The sequence below is a fragment of the Tupaia chinensis genome, unplaced genomic scaffold, assembly GCF_000334495.1.
Source record: "Tupaia chinensis unplaced genomic scaffold, TupChi_1.0 Scaffold000226_1, whole genome shotgun sequence".
Classification (NCBI taxonomy): Eukaryota; Metazoa; Chordata; class Mammalia; order Scandentia; family Tupaiidae; genus Tupaia; species Tupaia belangeri.
The window spans coordinates 5,085,145-5,102,901 of NW_006159701.1; the positions used below are offsets into that span (position 1 = coordinate 5,085,145).

General features: G+C 47.8%; 1 protein-coding gene across 10 annotated transcripts in view; it reads left to right on the forward strand.

Annotated features, from left to right (window-relative positions):
• The window catches only part of MTMR3 (myotubularin related protein 3), a 103,872-nt gene extending 86,366 nt beyond the window's left edge, over positions 1-17,506 (forward strand). For 6 of the 10 annotated variants that reach the window (XM_006147911.3, XM_014587628.2, XM_027771608.1 and 3 more), the window contains 9 exons: positions 2,004-2,199; positions 3,571-3,756; positions 7,079-7,249; positions 8,459-8,604; positions 9,354-10,728; positions 11,859-11,969; positions 12,446-12,534; positions 13,289-13,315; positions 15,377-17,506. In XM_006147911.3, the coding sequence (XP_006147973.1) occupies positions 2,004-2,199; positions 3,571-3,756; positions 7,079-7,249; positions 8,459-8,604; positions 9,354-10,728; positions 11,859-11,969; positions 12,446-12,534; positions 13,289-13,315; positions 15,377-15,548 (2,473 nt within the window). In that variant the 3' untranslated portion in view covers positions 15,549-17,506. The remainder of the gene's footprint in view (positions 1-2,003; positions 2,200-3,570; positions 3,757-7,078; positions 7,250-8,458; positions 8,605-9,353; positions 10,729-11,858; positions 11,970-12,445; positions 12,535-13,288; positions 13,316-15,376) is intronic. The other 4 variants (XM_027771607.1, XM_027771610.1, XM_027771606.1 and 1 more) reach the window with 4 other exon arrangements.
• The last annotated feature ends 251 nt before the right edge of the window (positions 17,507-17,757 follow it).

The following is a 17,757-nucleotide window of genomic DNA, read 5'->3' on the forward strand; positions in this document are numbered from 1 at the left end:
TGAGAATAAACAATTGATCCATTCAGGAAAAAAATGTTTCTCAGGTACCTACTAGAAGAAAACCTTTGAGATTGGATTGTTATTAAGGGCAGACTCACAGTTTATTTAATAGCAGGACTCCTTACTGTATGCTAGCACTGTGCTGGGGGTATAGTTGTGACTCAGACACAGTGGCAGCTCTCTGAAGAGTCCCAGTCTGATTGAGAAACCAGTGCTTCTGCACTGCAGTCTGTTGTCCATTTGTGTGGAAAGTCTCCCTTCTTAGACTATTCTAAAAACTCATACTCATTCCCTAAGTAGGCTATATAATAGTCTAATCTTGGCAAAGCCTCAGAGCCCTTGGAAAGAAGGATCCATTTATTCCCGTGATTCAGTATTTGAAGGACTGGACTTGTGGTCGTTACTACAAATTAGATCACATTTGGGAAGAATCAGAACTCTTTTAGGGGGTTGGTGGGTAAAGGGAAGCACAAGAAACAAGATATCAACACAGGTTAAAGCAAAACAAAAACAAAAACCATGATCAAGTTGTGATTATTCCCAAGGGGCAGTCCGTGCTATCTGATACTCTTCAAAGGCTTTTTGAAAAAAGGTTGTTGTAGGGACCAGCAGTTAGCGTAATGGCTATGTTGCTGGACTCCCATGTAATTAACCACGATTCGAGTCTTGGACCCGGTGGCTTAAACTCACGCCGGGTGCTTGTGCATGTGTGCCCAAGATCCCGAGAGGAGAATGGAGGAGAAAGGATTGCGGTGTGGCCATCCCCCCTGGGGGGTGATTTCTCGCTTTCTGTCTCTCTCTGTCTTTCCGGTGAGTGCATGTGCCCTATAGCAAAAACCTCTCAAAAAAAAAACGTTCTTCTAGAACTCTGCTGATCCACTCTGTGTTAGGCCCAGAAATACTATGAGGCCATTGGAGTACTAATTTGTGAGTCTGAATCAGGTTAGATCCATCTAGTTTTAGTTAATAAACATTCAAGACAGTTACAGGCCAGCCCCATAGTGCTATGCATTGAGAGTCAGTCCTGTGGCTGACTGCAGTTTGAATCTTGAAAAATATGTTGGGTGCATATGTGTGCATGCTGAAAATTCTTATTTTCGAACAGAGAAGTGGAGGAAAAAGGATTGCAGTATGACCACACTGTATTGGAAGGTATTGTCTCTCTCTGGTGAGCGTACACATCTTCTGGCAATTAAAAATAATAATAATAATAATAATTGAACAGTGGTAGGTGTGTTAGAGTAGATAAATAGGTGATGCTGTCTGTACCTCGATTGATAGATTGTGATGGGACACATGTGCTCACCAGAGTGAGAGAAGGAAAAAAGTGAGAAAGTACCTCTCAGGGGGTGGCCATGCTGCAAACCCTGCCCCATTTTCCTCTAGGGATTTTGGTCATACTTGCTTACATGCCTGGAGTCATTTTCGAGCCTCTGGGTCTGGGACTCATCTGTGAGTCAGCCATGCAGAATCCAGCTGCTTTGACCACCATGCCACTGACTGGCCCTTTCGATACCATTTTCACATGTGGCATCCTGATTATATGTCATTATAGACATACTTGTATTTATGAGTTTATCATTTTTCTTTTGAGAACTTGTTGAATAGAGTTGGTAATGATTAAATATGGATATCTTCTGTTTTATATCACAAAGTGGCTGCATTTCCTTCAGAAGGAGCCAGTTTTCTTATACTGTGTATACTATTGTGGACTGAAAAATACTAAGTAATAATTTTCTCTGGGAAATTATCCATAAAGATTTTGAAACAGAAGGTGGCCCTTTTAACTGTGGTCCCTTTTTCTGTGGCTCCCCTGTGTTGTATAGTCGGGCTTGCGTCTCATCCTTGGGCATACTTCATAAATGCACAGATATTTTGTTTGTTTCTGCCCTTATATTTAGAGAGAAAAGTCTTTGGGAATTGCTTTTTGATGTGACAGGCATTGGGCATGATGCAGTAAATCATAAAAATCAGCATTTCTTCATCCCCTCCTGTTCCTATAGTTGGTTGTCAGCTCTTGAAAGCACCAAATGGCTCCACCACCTGTCTGTGCTGTTGAAATCGGCGCTGCTGGTTGTGCACGCTGTGGATCGGGATCAGCGGCCGGTGCTAGTACACTGCTCGGATGGCTGGGACCGCACCCCCCAGATTGTGGCACTGGCTAAGCTCCTACTGGACCCTTACTACCGAACCATAGAGGTGAGTCCACCTAGAGGATGTGAGCTGGAAGTGTAGGAAGAGCAGGGGAACCTCTTGGAGGGTTTTACCATCTGTACTGGGGGGTGACGATGAGGTCTACAGAAAATGAAATGTCTCTGCCTTTAATCATTGCTCCTTCACCTTGAGCTAAACTGTGTTGGTGCCCACCACTACTATTATGCCTCTTAAAAGGGGCAGGTTGTGGGTAACAAGATACTGAGAATTCAGGCAGATTTCCATTTGCAGCCTATGTACTTGGAAAAAAAATTTTTTTTTTTTTGAAAGGGTTTTGCTATAGGGCGCGTGCGCTCCCCAGACAGACAGAGAGAGAGAGACAGAAAGTGAGAAATCACCCCCCAGGGGGAATGGCCACGCTGCAATCCCTTCTCCATTCTCCTCTCAGGATCTTGGGCACGCATGCACACATGCCCGGCATGAGTTTAAGCCACCAGGTCTGGGACTTGAACCATGGTCGACTACGTGGGAGTCCAGCGACATAGCCATTACGCTAACTGCTGGTCCCTGTACTTGGAAAAATTTTAATTATCTCAGGAAAATGGGACTTCTGTAAAAGGATCAAGGCATACTTATCATGGTAATGGGTCCAGATATTACCAGTGTCCTCTGTGGAGAAGCCCTACTCTGAAATAATCAGCTATTGAGTTAAAGATTGTAAACAGAACCATAAAAGGAGTCAAATGTATGAGAACATTTAAAAATCTGAAGTGGGAAAGGATTTTACAAACATGACTTTGTAAATATGACACCAAAGACAGCAAATTTAAAATGAGAAACTTAAGGGGGAAGAGTACCTTTAGATAACAGTGAATCAAAGAGGCTAAAAATAGAAACAGACTTGGGAACCAGCAGTTAGCGTAATGGCTATGTCGCTGGACTCCCACGTAGTCGACCGCGGTTCGTGTCCCGGACCCGGTGGCTTAAAACTCACGCTGGGCGCATGTGCGTGCGTGCCCAAGATCCCAAGAGGAGAATGGAGGAGAAGGGATTGCGGCGTGACCATCCCCCCTGGGGGATGATTTCTCGCTTTCTGTCTCTGTCTCTCTCTGTCTGTCTGGCGAGCGCACGCGCCCTACAGTGAAAATCTCTCTCAAAAAAAAAAAAAAATAGAAACAGACTCAAGAAAGCTTTACATAAGTGCATATTTAATACCCTTTCAGTGATAATGGAATGGAGTTTAGGGAATTGGGAAGTTTCCCTAAGTGGGTGTCGTATCAGATATAGAGCTGTCAGCTGGGCCAGACAGGCTTTCTGAGAAACTTGAAAGGAATTGCTGTTGATGATGCCAGGCTCAGGGCTGTCATAGTTGGGATAATCCAGCACAAATGGTCTCTCCTGGGTGCTTCCCTACAGGGTTTCCAGGTCCTCGTGGAGATGGAGTGGCTGGACTTTGGCCATAAATTTGCTGACCGGTGTGGTCATGGGGAGAACTCAGACGATCTGAATGAGCGTTGCCCAGTGTTTCTGCAATGGCTTGACTGTGTTCATCAGCTTCAGAGGCAATTTCCTTGCTCTTTTGAGTTCAATGAAGCATTCCTTGTGAGTTTGGGCTTGTTCTTCATCTTGGAGATCTTCTAAATTTGAGAGGGTGTCAGAATGTTAGGGGACAATTTCACAGGGAACTACAACCTTTTTAGAATTTACAGGGGTGATTGTTTTCTCCCAGTTTTATTTGTAAAATAAATAAGTAAATAGGCATTTGTTTACTCAGTGAATTAGATATTCTATGTTCATGTAAAGTCCTTGAGTTTTAAACATAGCTTTTAAAACAGACGATAGAAATGCTAAATAGCAGTAAGAAATAGATGCAGCCAAAATGTCCCATGCTCCTCCAATTGATCTGCCAAATTCCTGTATCAGTCCAGTGTTCTCTGCCTCCTGCAAGGAAAAGTGTACCATCCTTGCCCTCTTCCTGCCCCAGCCCACCTGTCCAGAGCTCTCCTCCCCTCTAATCTGCTCAACTGACCGGCCCCAGCATTTGTCCTCTCTGCCTCTGCATCAGCATGTTTTCTCCCTAGCAGATCACGACCATCAGCGGACAACAGGGTGTGCCTTCACCTTATCCCACCCGCTCTGCCTTGCATTCCCTCTAGCCGTGTCTCGTATCTCTAGTGCCCTTCACTGCAGAGTTCCTCAAGTCTGCATTTGTTCCTTCAAATTCCTCCCTTCCCATGGCGGTTAGTCTACTCACGGGCCAGCCCTGACTACGGTTGTGAGGGGCTGGGTGTGGGGGCAGAGGAGGAATTTAGGGACAATAGTGTCTTGTAGGTGCCTGGGAGACATCTGACCCTGGGGTCAGGCAAAAGCTCTTTGTCCTCCAGATCCAGTGAGCCTGAGAGCTGACATGGAGCTGAACCAAGGTCACCTGTTATTTGCCCCTACTCTTGAACTCTCCACTGAGAACGGTTGGGTCCCTGGTCCAGAGCAGATCAGCAGAGGTCCTTATGTTACTTATAGAAAAGACAACAGAGTGGGCATCACTGGGTCCTCCTCAGAGCTCCTGCATTCTCAGTGTCTTCTCACATCCTGCCTGCATTCAGCCCTTGTTCCTGTAGACAGGGGTCCCTACTTGTAGGTGATGACTTTATGTATTTTTGTTTGTTTGTAGAGGTTTTTGCTATAGGGTGCGTGCACTCTCCAGAAAGACAGAGACAGAAAGTGAGAAATCACCCCCCAGGGGGGATGGCCACACCACAATCCCTTTTCCTCCATTCTCCTCTCAGGATCTTGGGCACCGCATGCACATGCGCCCGGTGTGGATTTAAACCACCGGGTCCAGAGCTCGAACCGTAGTTGACTACATGGGAGTCCAGCAACATAGCCATTATGCTAACGGCTGGTCCCCTTTCCCATTCTTTCTTGAACCCACTCCAATCAGGCATTCACCCCACCACTTTATTGAAGCTTCTCTTGTTAAGGTGACCAGTTCTGTCTGCATCTCTTTAGCATTTGGCACATTTTAACCACTCTTTTTTCCCTAAAGTTATTTATTTTTTCCATAAGAGACAGAGAGGCACCTCCAACAGATTTTCATGCCATGGTCCACCCCCACCCTCAGTCAGCCTGGGTCACAGTCATTCGTGCATGCACCTGGTGCTCATAGAGAGGCCCTGGGACATTTTACTGTGGGTCTAGTCATGCCATTGCTGTGCTACCAAGTGGTCCCAACCACTCCTTTCTTGAAACACTTTCGTCAGTTGACTTCTTGAACTCACTCTTAGTTCTGTTACCTCACTGGCCAATCCTCTGTCTCTCTTGCTAATTTCTCCTGATCTCTCCAGTTCTAGTTGAAATATCCCAGGTCTCAGCTTCTAGGCTGCTTGGCCATCTGCACTCCCTGTCTAAGAAAGTCATCCAGTCTCATGGCTTTGATTGCCATCTGTATGGTGATGAGTCCTACTGCACTTGTGTACCTTCAGCTCAGACCTGTCCACTTAATTCTGGACTCACATAACCAAGGGTGAATAGTCAGTACCTCCACCTGGTATTTCAAACTTAATACTTCTAAAACTTAATTCTTACATTAATTCTTACATTTCACTACATTTTCCCATCTCACAACCTAATCTTCCAGAAGTTATCTATCTCACCATATGGCATCTCCATCTTTCATTGAGGACAAAACCCTTTATGTCATCCTCAACTCTCTTCTTTCAGATGCTACATTCAGTCTCAAGATTCTGCAGATCTGCTTTCAATATATATCTAAAATCTCCGTACTTATTGTAACCTCTACTGGTGCCACAATGGGCCAAGCCACTGTCATCCCCTGCCCCAATTCCAGAGAGTCAAGTCAGCACAAAGGAATCCTTCTAAAACAGACAGATAATGTCCTTTCTCTGCTTAAAATATCCACTGTGGGCTAACTACATAACAGCAGTGCAACTCTTTGCAGTGCTGGAAGCCATATAGTAGATTAGGGTTCTTTTCCTTGGGTTGAGCTGTACACAACGGGCTGGGAGTAGGAAAGGATCATGGCATGAGACTCTTTTGAGGCAGTGTATGTGGTTTTCTCTCTCATATGAAAGTAATAAACTTTTAAAAAGCAAGACTAAACAAAACCTCCTGTGACTTTACATTTCACACAGAGTAAAAGCCAAAGTCCTTGAAATGACCTCCCAGAGGTTGCCCCTCTAGGCTCATTTCCTGCCATTCTCTCCCTCCCTCTTCTGCAATCTCTTTTAGTCACAGTGGCCCCTTGCAGTTCCTCAGAAATTACTAATAAGCACTCCCCTCAGAGCCACTGGAGTATTGCCCTAGACGTGCACATACCTACACTCACTGCCATCTGGTCCTAGCCAGTGAGGCCTCTGCACATTGCCCTGTGCCCACTCTGTCCCTCTTCACTCTGACTTAATTGTTCTCCCTAGCACTGGTCACCTTCCCCCACAGCCTGAACAAGCTCAGGTAGGAGGCGAGCTGACTGCACATCCAGTACCTGTAGTCATGTAGTGGCCATGTGAAATGCTCCATAGAGTTGTTGAAGGAATGAGTAGTTTTCTCGACTTGGTGTGCTCTCAACTCAGACTTGAGTGTGCTGCTCCTATACTCAGTTTATATGCTTTATTGTTTATGAGAGTGTTCATTAATGCAAAAGCTCAGAGACTATTTCCCAGGGAGGCAAAGTGGAGTGGGGCATTAACAGTCTGTCTTTGACTCAGGAGTGGTGGTGGGTGGTGGAGCCATGAAATTGGTGGTGTGAGGAGGAGGCCATTGTGTGGCTTTCTAATCTCCCCTATCCTGACAGAGTGAGCTGAAAGTGTTCTCAGGGGCTTCAGGATAGCTCAGCTTGGCTAGGTAGAACTTTTCCCAGAGAATATGTGCACTATTGCTTGATTTTTTGCCTCTTGGATTCCCATAGGTGAAACTGGTGCAGCATACCTACTCCTGCCTCTTTGGAACATTCCTGTGCAACAATGCCAAGGAGAGAGGGGAAAAGCACACTCAGGAGCGGACATGTTCTGTGTGGTCACTTCTTCGGGCAGGCAACAAGTCTTTCAAAAACCTACTGTATTCCTCTCAGTCAGAAGCCGTATGTATCCTTCAGCCTTTCCTCTGTGATCAGCACAAGGAATTTTGGGATAGGGGATATATGGGAGCCTTTAAGTGGTAACTACTTTCGTCAGGCATTTCTGCATCTCTGGATAGGCAGCTCCCATTTACCCCCTACCATTCTGTCTTGAAAAGAGTCTGCTTCTGGGTAATACTCTGGCTTGCTTCTGAGCACTATTGGCTCAAGGTGCTTTGATTTAATACACATCTCTACTCTGTCACCTAGACAAGAATCCTTTCTGGCATCTCCAGAGCTTCCCTTACTCCTAGCATGTTCTGTCTCATGGGTGGAGGCATTTACATCGTTTCCTGGATGCCCCTGAGAACTCAGAAGGAGCTGCCACCAGACCCACAGCACCCTTCCAGTGTTAGCAGACAGTGCTTTCTGCTGCAGCTATGTCTCAGTGCAGAAAGCTGTGTCTGACAGTGGCATGTGTGTTTGTGTGATTCCTTGCTCACATAGAGAGCTGGCAGGCTCTTTAAGACTTTATTCCCCCAAAAGAATTCCTTCTGGTAAGCAGAGAAAAGGAGGCACATACATCTGTGTCAACATGTGGTAATGTTCCCATTGTCAGAATGCATCTTAAACTCTAAAGAAGCTAAGAGGAGGCTAATCAGAGGTTATATTGCTTTGCTGGACTATTAATATGCTTCTCATTACATTCAAATAGTCAAAGAAAAGATTTAAGCTAACTGCCTCTCTTTTCTTTCACTGTGCCTGCTGGGGAAGTAACAAAATAGAAAGAAAATTTCCTCTTTTTCACATGATTAATTTAAATGATCCAATAAAACAGATTTGACAGCATCTACTGAAGCCAAGTTTTTGTACCAGGAAAACAGACAGTCACCATCTAACAGAGTGACTCACTTTCTTCTGCCATAAAAGCAACAAATCAAGCTGATGAAAGTCAGTCATTCAATAAAGGTGACCTGAGAAATAATTAATGAGAAGTGGATCTTTTAAAAAACCTTTAGATTCCCATGCCCCTAAGAGGCTCTTGGGTTAAAGAATGTTGCCAAACAAACTCTCTTGTATTGGTCCTCCAAGGAGAGAGGTCTGTATCCACTGATGCTTCCTCTGTGGACATCTTGCCAACCTTGTTTCAGCTCTTCATCCTCATTTCCAGACATTTCTTTAAAAAAACGTGTTCGGGACACATTTAAACCTGCATCCTCCCGCTCTCCTCAGGTGCTGTACCCTGTGTGCCATGTACGTAACCTGATGCTGTGGAGTGCAGTCTACCTGCCCTGCCCATCTCCGTCTACCCCAGTGGACGACAGCTGTGCGCCATACCCAGCCCCAGGCACCAGCCCCGATGACTCCCCTCTGAGCCGGTGAGCCCAGGGTGATGCTTTGAGCCTCAGGTTCTGGGCAGGTGTCTTCCTCTGTGGGAACATGCCAGGGATAGTCAGACATCATGACATTGTCTGACTCTGCATCTTTCTTAAATGTCTGACATTTTCTCAGGGAGGGTGTAAAGATTACTGGGCTAAGAGGCTAGAAGAACCTTATTTCCGGGAGCGAATTAAACCCTATTGTTACATAGGCTGACAGTTTCTCAGTGGAACAAATGAACAAATCCTCCGGGCTCTTTGTGATGCCCTGGTTTGTGTTTCACCCACTACTTCATGGCTATGAATTGTCTTCCACAGCTTGAAAGGGAGATGCTGTCAAATGATTGAAAATTTGGCTTTGCCACTTGTGTGTTAGTTTGATTAAATCAGACTGATTGATAACAAATTAGTTTTAAATATTGTGGTATCAGGAAATCCCATTGCCATTTTGCCACCAACTGAGAACCAGTAACATCAGGAAGAATGTGTTTTTAAAATAGCATTTGTCGTCAGCTTATGTGTATGTATGGGGTGGGGGCGGTGTGAGGGGAAGTCTGTAGGCCAGGAGGAGGACTCAGGCGGGAGTTTTACGCTCCAGCAGTCTGTTCCTCACTTGAGAAAGGCCACAGCTCCTTGAATAGCTATAATGGACTCAATTATGAAACAACTGCTTGTTAAAACCTATTGTCTCCTACTTTCCTCTGAATCACCTTAGAGATTCTCATTTCTCCCAAACTCCCTTCTTGTAGGCTACCAAAGACTAGATCATTTGACAATCTGACCACAGCCTGCGACAACACAGTGCCTCTGGCCAGCCGGCGCAGTAGCGACCCCAGCCTGAATGAGAAATGGCAGGAGCATCGGCGCTCACTAGAACTGAGCAGCCTGGCTAGCCCTGGAGAGGAGCTTGCTGCAGACAACCCAGGGAAGCCCACCAAAGTACCGGCAGGCGCCGAGCTGTCTGTTGCCGCTGGAGTGGCTGAGGGGCAGATGGAGAACATTTTGCAAGAGGCCACCAAAGAGGAGAGTGGGGTGGAGGAGCCTGCCCACAGGGGGAGCCTTGAGATGCAAGAGATCAAAGAGGAGACAGTCGTAGAAAAGGAGAGCAAGAGGAAGACACCCGAGGGCTCAGCCCTTGTCCTTTACCAAGAACCAGAACTGGGTGATCCTACTCTGCAGAATCATCCAGGCGTGAACCTGTCTCTGTTCTCACAGGATATTCCTGAGCAGGCCTCCCCCAGTGGAGAGGATGCCCAGGAGGCCCCTGTGGAGGAGCCTCGAATAGGAGATGCTGTAGACGATAGAGAGGAAGCACTTCTTCCAGCCCCTGTGGATGCAAATGTTGGCTATGGTACCTCACAATCAAGTTCTCTGCTACCTTCCCAAGTCCCACTTGAGACCAGAGGACCAAATGTGGACAGTTCCATGGACATGTTAATGGATGATAAGGTGAAGTCAGAAAGTGGGCACCCAGGCCATCACAGACCTTGTCCAGTTAACAGTGACAGGTTCAGTGGCAAAGACATGCTTACCCAAGCCATGGAGCCCAGGCCTTTGGAGAGGAGCCCAGTTGAGAGGCCCCAAGTGGTGTCTGTGGTACACAGGACTTCCCCTGGCAGCACTCTCAGCCTGACACGTTTCCCTTGTGCCTTGCCTTTAGCCGAATGTAAAGAGGGGCTTGTGTGCAACGGTACCCCAGAGACTGAAAACAAGGCCTCAGAGCAGCCCCCAGGGCTTAGCACCCTCCAGAAGTACCCCACACCCAACGGGCACTGCACCAATGGGGAAGCCGGTAGGAGCAAGGACTCACTGAGCCGCCAGCTGTCTGCTACAAGTTGCAGCTCTGCCCACTTACACTCGAGGAACTTGCACAAGTGGCTGCACAGCCACTTGGGGAGACCCTCTGTAACTGGTAGCCCTGACCAGCCTTCCCGCAGCCACCTGGACGATGATGGCATGCCTGTGTACACAGACACGATCCAACAGCGCCTGCGTCAGATTGAGTCAGGACACCTGCAGGAAGTGGAGACCTTGAAAAAACAAGTCCAGGAGCTGAAGAGTCGCCTAGAGAGCCAGTACTTGACCAGCTCCCTACGCTTCAATGGGGACTTTGGGGATGAAGTGGTGAGTGGGCCATGGTTCCTCCAAAGCTGCCTGAGACCAAAAGACCTATCAAGGCTGGGTGCCCTTCAGACCTGGTACATGGTGATTGGACAGATCTTTATAAATGGTTGGAAGGTCCAAAGTAGCCCAGTTACAAGAGGCTGAAGATCAGCCTCAACCACTTACACGGCAGTCTCTCTTCTTTTCTGCTTTACTTTCTTTCCATGGATATTTTGTATAGGCAGTAAGAGAAAGGAAGAGAGTTAGAATGTACTACATGGTCAATCAGATCTCTTCAGAGAGAGGGTCGTATATCTTTCTTTAGAAGGGCTTGAATTCCTGGGTAGGATGACATTTGTCAGGGCAATGCCATACAGTACTCCTGTGAAGTTGCAGTGCTTGTGCTACCTCAGTAGCTAGTGAATGGTTAGCCCTTCCAGATATGGGCTGTAACTTAAAACGTGTAGGCCTTAACAAAGAGTGTACCCACCCAGTGGCAGGTGCTGGCAGTAGAAATGGAGAGAGAAGACTGGTTTCTAGCACTATTGAGTTAGCATTGATGGGACTTAGTGGCTAGAAATGAGGGTACAAAAGGGAGGTTCTCAAGTACTTTTTTCTGGGCGGGTCTGGCTGTGCACTCAAATGCAAGTGTGATCCTGGCTCTGCAGGGGTCAGCGTACATTAAAGGCAAGCACGTCCAATGACTTTCCATTCAAAATGACTTGGCTTTCCTTCATACTAATGATGGTTTCTCATGTTTCTGAAGAGTCCCTCAAGAAAGGAGGACATGCCTAGAGTGCTCCATTTCACCTAAGTGGCAGGGTTGGGTTAGCAGGCCAACTGGAGCAGGTGACACTTGGAGTTCCTGCCTGCTCCATCCTGGTCACTTCTCCCCACTCACTTCCTGGAACCTTAGGGCCTGTCTTTCCCCTTCACAGTCACTGCACATAACCTGTGTATCCCTTTTCCAGCTGAGCCAACCCCAGCGCTGCACCTGCTCAACCCAGTTCTTGATGACTAATGTGACCACAGCTTCCACAGCCCTAGCACTCAGGCTCTCTGTTAATCCCCAGTGGGCCCTGCCTTATCAAGCCCTTTCTTCTTTTGGGAGACCAGGTTCATTTTGTTCAGCTGTGTTTGTTTGCCAACAGACTTCAATCCCCGACTCGGAAAGCAATCTGGATCAGAACTGTTTGTCTCGCTGCAGCACAGAGATTTTCTCTGAAGCCAGCTGGGAGCAGGTGGATAAACAGGACGCAGAGGTACAGGCTCAGCCCCTGCTCTGAGTGCCATCCATGCAACTGTTTTGCAGTTCTTCTCTACCCCCAGCCCTACCTGGTACCCCTGGTCAAGGAGGAGCCTCATAGCACATAGAACTTTGAGCCTCTGGCACCTCAGCTCTTGTGAATCCACGTGAAGCCTAGAGTTTCTAAGCCAGGGAGACTCGGCAAGCTGGCCCTCTTTCTTCATTGCCTCTTGAACTGGAGCCTTGTCAGCTCTCATGGCGACCCAGAGTACTGCTGCCTGCCACTTTATCTCAGGGGAGATTGGAGTCCCCTCCAGAGAAATGATTTGGACGCCTTTCTTGTACTGTTGACATCAGACCTGCTGCGCTGGTGCCACTGGAGCCATTGTAGCCATTGTGGTCCTTGTGACTCTTGCTGCCCCCAGCATGGCTCTGCTGGCTCCAGCTGATGACCCTTCTCCTATCATTAACCTGGCCCCATCTGTTTTGCAGATGACTCGTTGGCTCCCCGACCACTTGGCTGCCCACTGCTATGCGTGTGACAGTGCCTTCTGGCTTGCCAGCAGGAAGCACCACTGCAGGTGCCATTGGGAGGTGTGGTGGGGTGGGCTTGGGTGTGGAGGCTGAGGTTTGGCCCATGGAACCTACAGGGTGGAGGGCTGTGGGCATCTGACCAGCAGCGTTCTGTCCGAGACAGACCCTGTAGTCTGATCTGTGCCTCTAAAGTTCATGTTTGCAGAACTGCATTTGGTGTCTTTGTTCCAATTCAGAGTGATCACTATTAAATGTTGAAATGTGCAAATGATATCCTTTTTGTTTTGTTTCCCAGACTGGTAGAGCAACAGCCACCACATAAACCACCATTTCTTGTTCCCAGCATGTAATTTCTTCCCATTCAGTCTGGCTGCTTTGAGCAAAGTGTTCTTGCTGTGGCAAGGAACTTCGTTTCCTACTCCTTCTCTATTCCCTGACCCCAGAGTTGTTTTTCCTTGTGCCACTGGTGAGCAGCCATAGACGGGGATAGTCCGTAGATCCAGATGAAGGCAGTCTTCCACTCCATAAGGCCTCCCTTCTTTCTCCTCTGGGTTGGGTTTAGTGAGTGACTAGGGAGGCTTTGCCCCAGCTAGTGTCTGTCAGGTGTTCGTTGTTCTTTGGATAGGAAGTTTATCTGAGTCGTATGTTGGCTCATCCCTGTAAGTGAGCCTGGGTTGAAAATGGGACAACCGCAACATCCAGTAACGATGCTTCTAGCACCATCTGTCTCCCTACCCTGCACCCCAATCTCAAATGTCTGTGGTTGGCTTCTCCTCTGAGCTCTTTCTCCCCTCCTTGCAGGGAAACTGACCGTGTTGATCAAACGTGGTGAGCATTTGCAACAACCTGTCTGTGATGGCTACACATCTGCAGTAACCTCTCCACACTAACTCTGTCATTCCTCCTTTGTGCACTCATTGGGGAGCTCAGGCAGGCAGGGGGGCCCTGGGAGATCCCAAAGCAGCCAACGGAGGAGACTATTGAGGGTGAGCAGGCTGTGCCATGTGCTCCCCTCTTGACATCATAGGTCAGCTGGGCCATCTTTCTTTTGGCAAGAAGGTGGTTCTTCAGCAGGGGCTGGTCTCATGGAGGAGCCATTGGGTTTCCAAAGCTATTTCTTTTGGGTCGGTCATTCATTGAGATGCAGAATGATACTGGTTACTTCCAAGTGAGACAGCATTACTGTTCCTCTGTGTGTGTGTGTGTGTGTGTGTGTGTGTGTGTGTGTGTGTGTTTTAAAGCGATCAGGATTTTCTCTTAAAAAAAAAAAAATACAAAATGGGGGGCCAGCAGGTGGCATGGTGCTTAAAGGCACTGGATTCCCACATGGTCGACCATGGTTTGCGTCCTGGACCTGGTGGCTTTCTCTCTCACTCTGTCCCTCTCTGACCAAATTGAAATAAACAAATGAATAAATAAATTTAAATAAAATAATTATTTTTAAAAAATACACGCCCTATAGCAAAAATATCTCTAAAAACAAAACAAAAAACAAAGGACAGAGCAGAGGTAGACTTCCCAGAGAATTGTTTTAGCATGGAAGACTCCACTTAGGGTCTTTCAGGGTTCTCTGAAAGATGTCAGAAAAACTTAACTTTTCAAATTCATAACAGGCTTTTAAACAACTCCAGCAGATATATTAAAGAAATTAAAGACATGTCAGAGTGGTTCTGTGTAACCACAGGTTCTTCCTGACTCATGCTTTTTAGAAACAAAATTACAAAGTACTTACTATGTTTTAGAAGATGAAACTGTGTTGTTTTAGTTCTCCATCCCTCCATTGCCTTCATCCCACCTTTTCCTTTAGTGATGTTCTGTCCTTAGACGGCCTTCAGTATTCTCTCCTCCATACCCAAGGCTCCTTAATCCAGTAGTAGGTTTGCATTTTGAGAAGTGTGATTGACTTAGTGAATGACTCTGGCTATGAAGGAGGCTTTCCCATTAGTTGCCTTCTTAGTCTTCGGTGGGCTGTTCCAGGCTCCTCGGAGTTTCCTATTCTTCAGATTGACTTGCACTTTAAGAGACCCGGTAAAAGTAGGGTTGTAACTCATCCTCTGCCAGTTCCCTTCCGTGTGAGTGGTGACGGGCATTGGTCTGGGTGTGCAGGCCTGTACTGAACAGATGCCTCAGAGCAGGGTTTTCAGTGTAGTAGTGGAGGGAGGCCTACCCTTAGAGACACATGCACAGGGGAGTGAGCCATGACTGACCGACACTTACCTAATTGGGGGTGTGTGCATGCGTGTTTACCTGTGCTCTTTTGTCCTTCCGCCTCTCCTCTCACTCCCTGAGCATGTGTCATGGGCTGCTTGTCTCCTAGCTTTGCATGCTGCCAACAGAACAGGCCTGGATGGCAGCAGTTTGCAACCATGTTGATGCCGCCAAGCTTCTGGGGAAATGGCTCTTGGGCAAAGCTCTTCCCTCCCAGCTGGGCTGGGTAGTTGTTTCTTTCATCTGAAGGGCCTGCAGGCAGCTCCATTGGACTCTGACCTCTAGGAGATCAACGCTACCCTGAGACCATAGCCCAGGTGGGAATGGCCACTGGGGTGTCTTGTGTCAGGACTTTCCCATTCAGCTAGCATCTGCTTCTGCCCTGGGCCCGTTTGTTCACATAGATCTCTTGAGCAGCACCTGGTGCACCTGATAACCTTGAGCCATAGTTCAAGGCAGCCACACGTCTCTGGCCTTGGAGTGAAAGTGGCATGTGACTCTGCTTGGTAGGGACACCTCTGGTCAGCTTGTTTCTGGGCCAGAGAAATGGAAGTGTTTGATCTCGGAGGCATCTCCAGCACTCCCAAATTATACACAGCCCAGTCTGTCTTCTCAAGTTGGTTTCCCCACCTCATACCTGCTAGGCAAAACTAACATTGTTTTGTTTCTTTTTCTCTTAAGGAATTGTGGGAATGTATTCTGCTCCAGTTGTTGTAACCAGAAGGTTCCAGTTCCCAGCCAGCAGCTCTTTGAACCCAGTCGAGTGTGCAAGTCTTGCTATAGCAGTCTACATCCCACGAGCTCAAGCATTGACCTTGAACTGGATAAGCCCATTGCTGCCACTTCAAACTGAAGCTCAGTGACCTGGGGTGGGCAGAGGCCAAGCTGCTGTTCCTCTGACAGGCCCACGAAGCCTGGGCAGACTGAGAGGCCCGTGCACTTTGGAATGGGGGCATGGAACCACCTGTGCAGAGTGACAGAAATTGGGGATGTACCACTGGATTGTACATTGATTTTTCTTTCCTATTCTCCACTTCCCCTTTTCTATCTTCCCTCTGCCTTCAAAAAAGGAAAAGTCCCCTGGTTGTCTTAATTTTCTTTTTTTAAATGGAAGACTAGAGGTCACCAGGCCCCTTGTAACTGCTGAGCCCCCTGCTGTAGGCAACACTGAAGGGTGGCTTGGTTCCCCAGATGGGAGGAGGCCTGTCGGAGCCAGGAGTGGAGGCCTGAGACAGTGGGTGGGGAAGGAAGCCAGTGCTAACAATCATGACAATTCTTCATGCTACCGGCACATCAGAGCTGGGCAGGAAACCTTCGCTGCTGGGGTGGCTGGAAGTACCTTCCCCAAGAGCACTGTCACGGGTGTCCTCACCCTCCCAGGGGGAGGTGCACAGTGAATGGAACCTCTTGGGCCTCCTTGGGGGCAGGTGAGAGGGGCTGAAGCATCATCCCCCACAGGATTCTGTTTCACATTTGACTCTTAGTGTCAGGGGCTCCCTTCAGTATCAGGGGGCTGCCTCCTGGGCCGGTCTGTGTAGCACTTCTCACCCTCAGGCAGAAGAGTGCAGACTCGCCAAGATGCAGTCTCTTGCCTCTTGACCAAGGCCAAAGCCTGCCCTGAGCCTGGGCATACCTGGGAGCCCCGTCCCTGGGACCTGGTCCCTCAAACAATCTCTTTTCCTCTGCCAGCACAGGGAAACCAGACTCAGGGTTCCAGAAATTCCCCATTCCCAAACCAAACAAATCATGGATCTCCCCTTAAGGGGTAGAATCGGCCTTTATAGTTACACGCCTCTGGGAAAGGAAGCCGGTCCCCATACAATCATCCTTCTTCCCCCTTCCCCTCGGTAGCAGCCAGAAGAGCCCAGCAGTTGCCAGCCCTGCTTCTGGCTGCCTGGGCGGGCATGTGTCTGGCTACTGGCCAGCAATGACAGGCTACCTGGGGACTCTGCAAGGTTCCTTAGAGAAGTGACAGGACTGGAAGATGTCTGGGACTCCTTTCCTTAGTGAGCTTTGATGTGGTCCAAAAAGAGCCTTAAATCGAGAATATTTGTGGTGGAGGTGGGCGTGGGGACGAGTAGAGCGGAGTTTGTGCTTTGTAATCTTGGCGTCTGTGTCTTGTGCCTGCCCTCCCTCTCAGTGAAGGCCCATGCTTGGCTCTGCTGAAAGCTGCTAACTGGTGACAGGGCATGTTGGGGTGGAGATAGGTCAGGCTATGCTTTGGTTCGGACCCTCCCTGTACTCCCCTTCTCCTTTGGAATCAGTTCCCTGGCCAAGGGCAAGTTGTGTCTCAGGTGGGTCCTGTGTGTGGCTGTGTGTGGCTGAGGCACAGCCTTCCCTGGGGCTGCTGGCCCAGGCACAGCCCAGAGTGTCTGAGCACATCTCTGACTTCAGCAACGGCAGCAGCTACTCAGAGTGTGAGTTGGTGAAACAGGGTGTAGTTCTGTCCACACTCTGTGTGGTCTGGCCATGCAGGTAGGGCAAAGTCAGTCTAATCAAAGATTGTGCAGTTCCTAGTGACAGGTGCCAAGAGGATATGATACGGGTTTCTTGGGTCTGGTGTACAGTGTGAATAAATGCTTGCAGCTCTTAGCCCTTTTTTGATCAACGAAGCACTTTTTTATTAATATTTTCTTTGTATGTAAAGGAGGAACCGTAACTCTCCGTAGCTGTATATATAACCCTTTTCTCCTAAAGAGGAGTTGGTCAACGCTCCTATATTTTTCATTTTTTGTCAAAGCAAGAAGTAAATACTTTTAGAATTGTTAAATATATAAATAAAGCGAATAAAGTTGAGTGTTCCGCATGGTAGCATTTGCTAACACGTTCTAATTCTTTGCCCTGTGGTTTATCCCCCTTTCATCCCTTTTCCCTTGTACACAGGAGAAGTGGTTTGAGGTGCTGCCGGCGAAGGAAACTACAGATTTCTTTTTGACTCTAGACCGTGGCAAGGAGCCCTCACTGTGATGCCCAAGCACTGAAAAACATTTCTTTTTTTGATCAACGAAGCACTTTTTTATTAATATTTTCTTTGTATGTAAAGGAGGAACCGTAACTCTCCG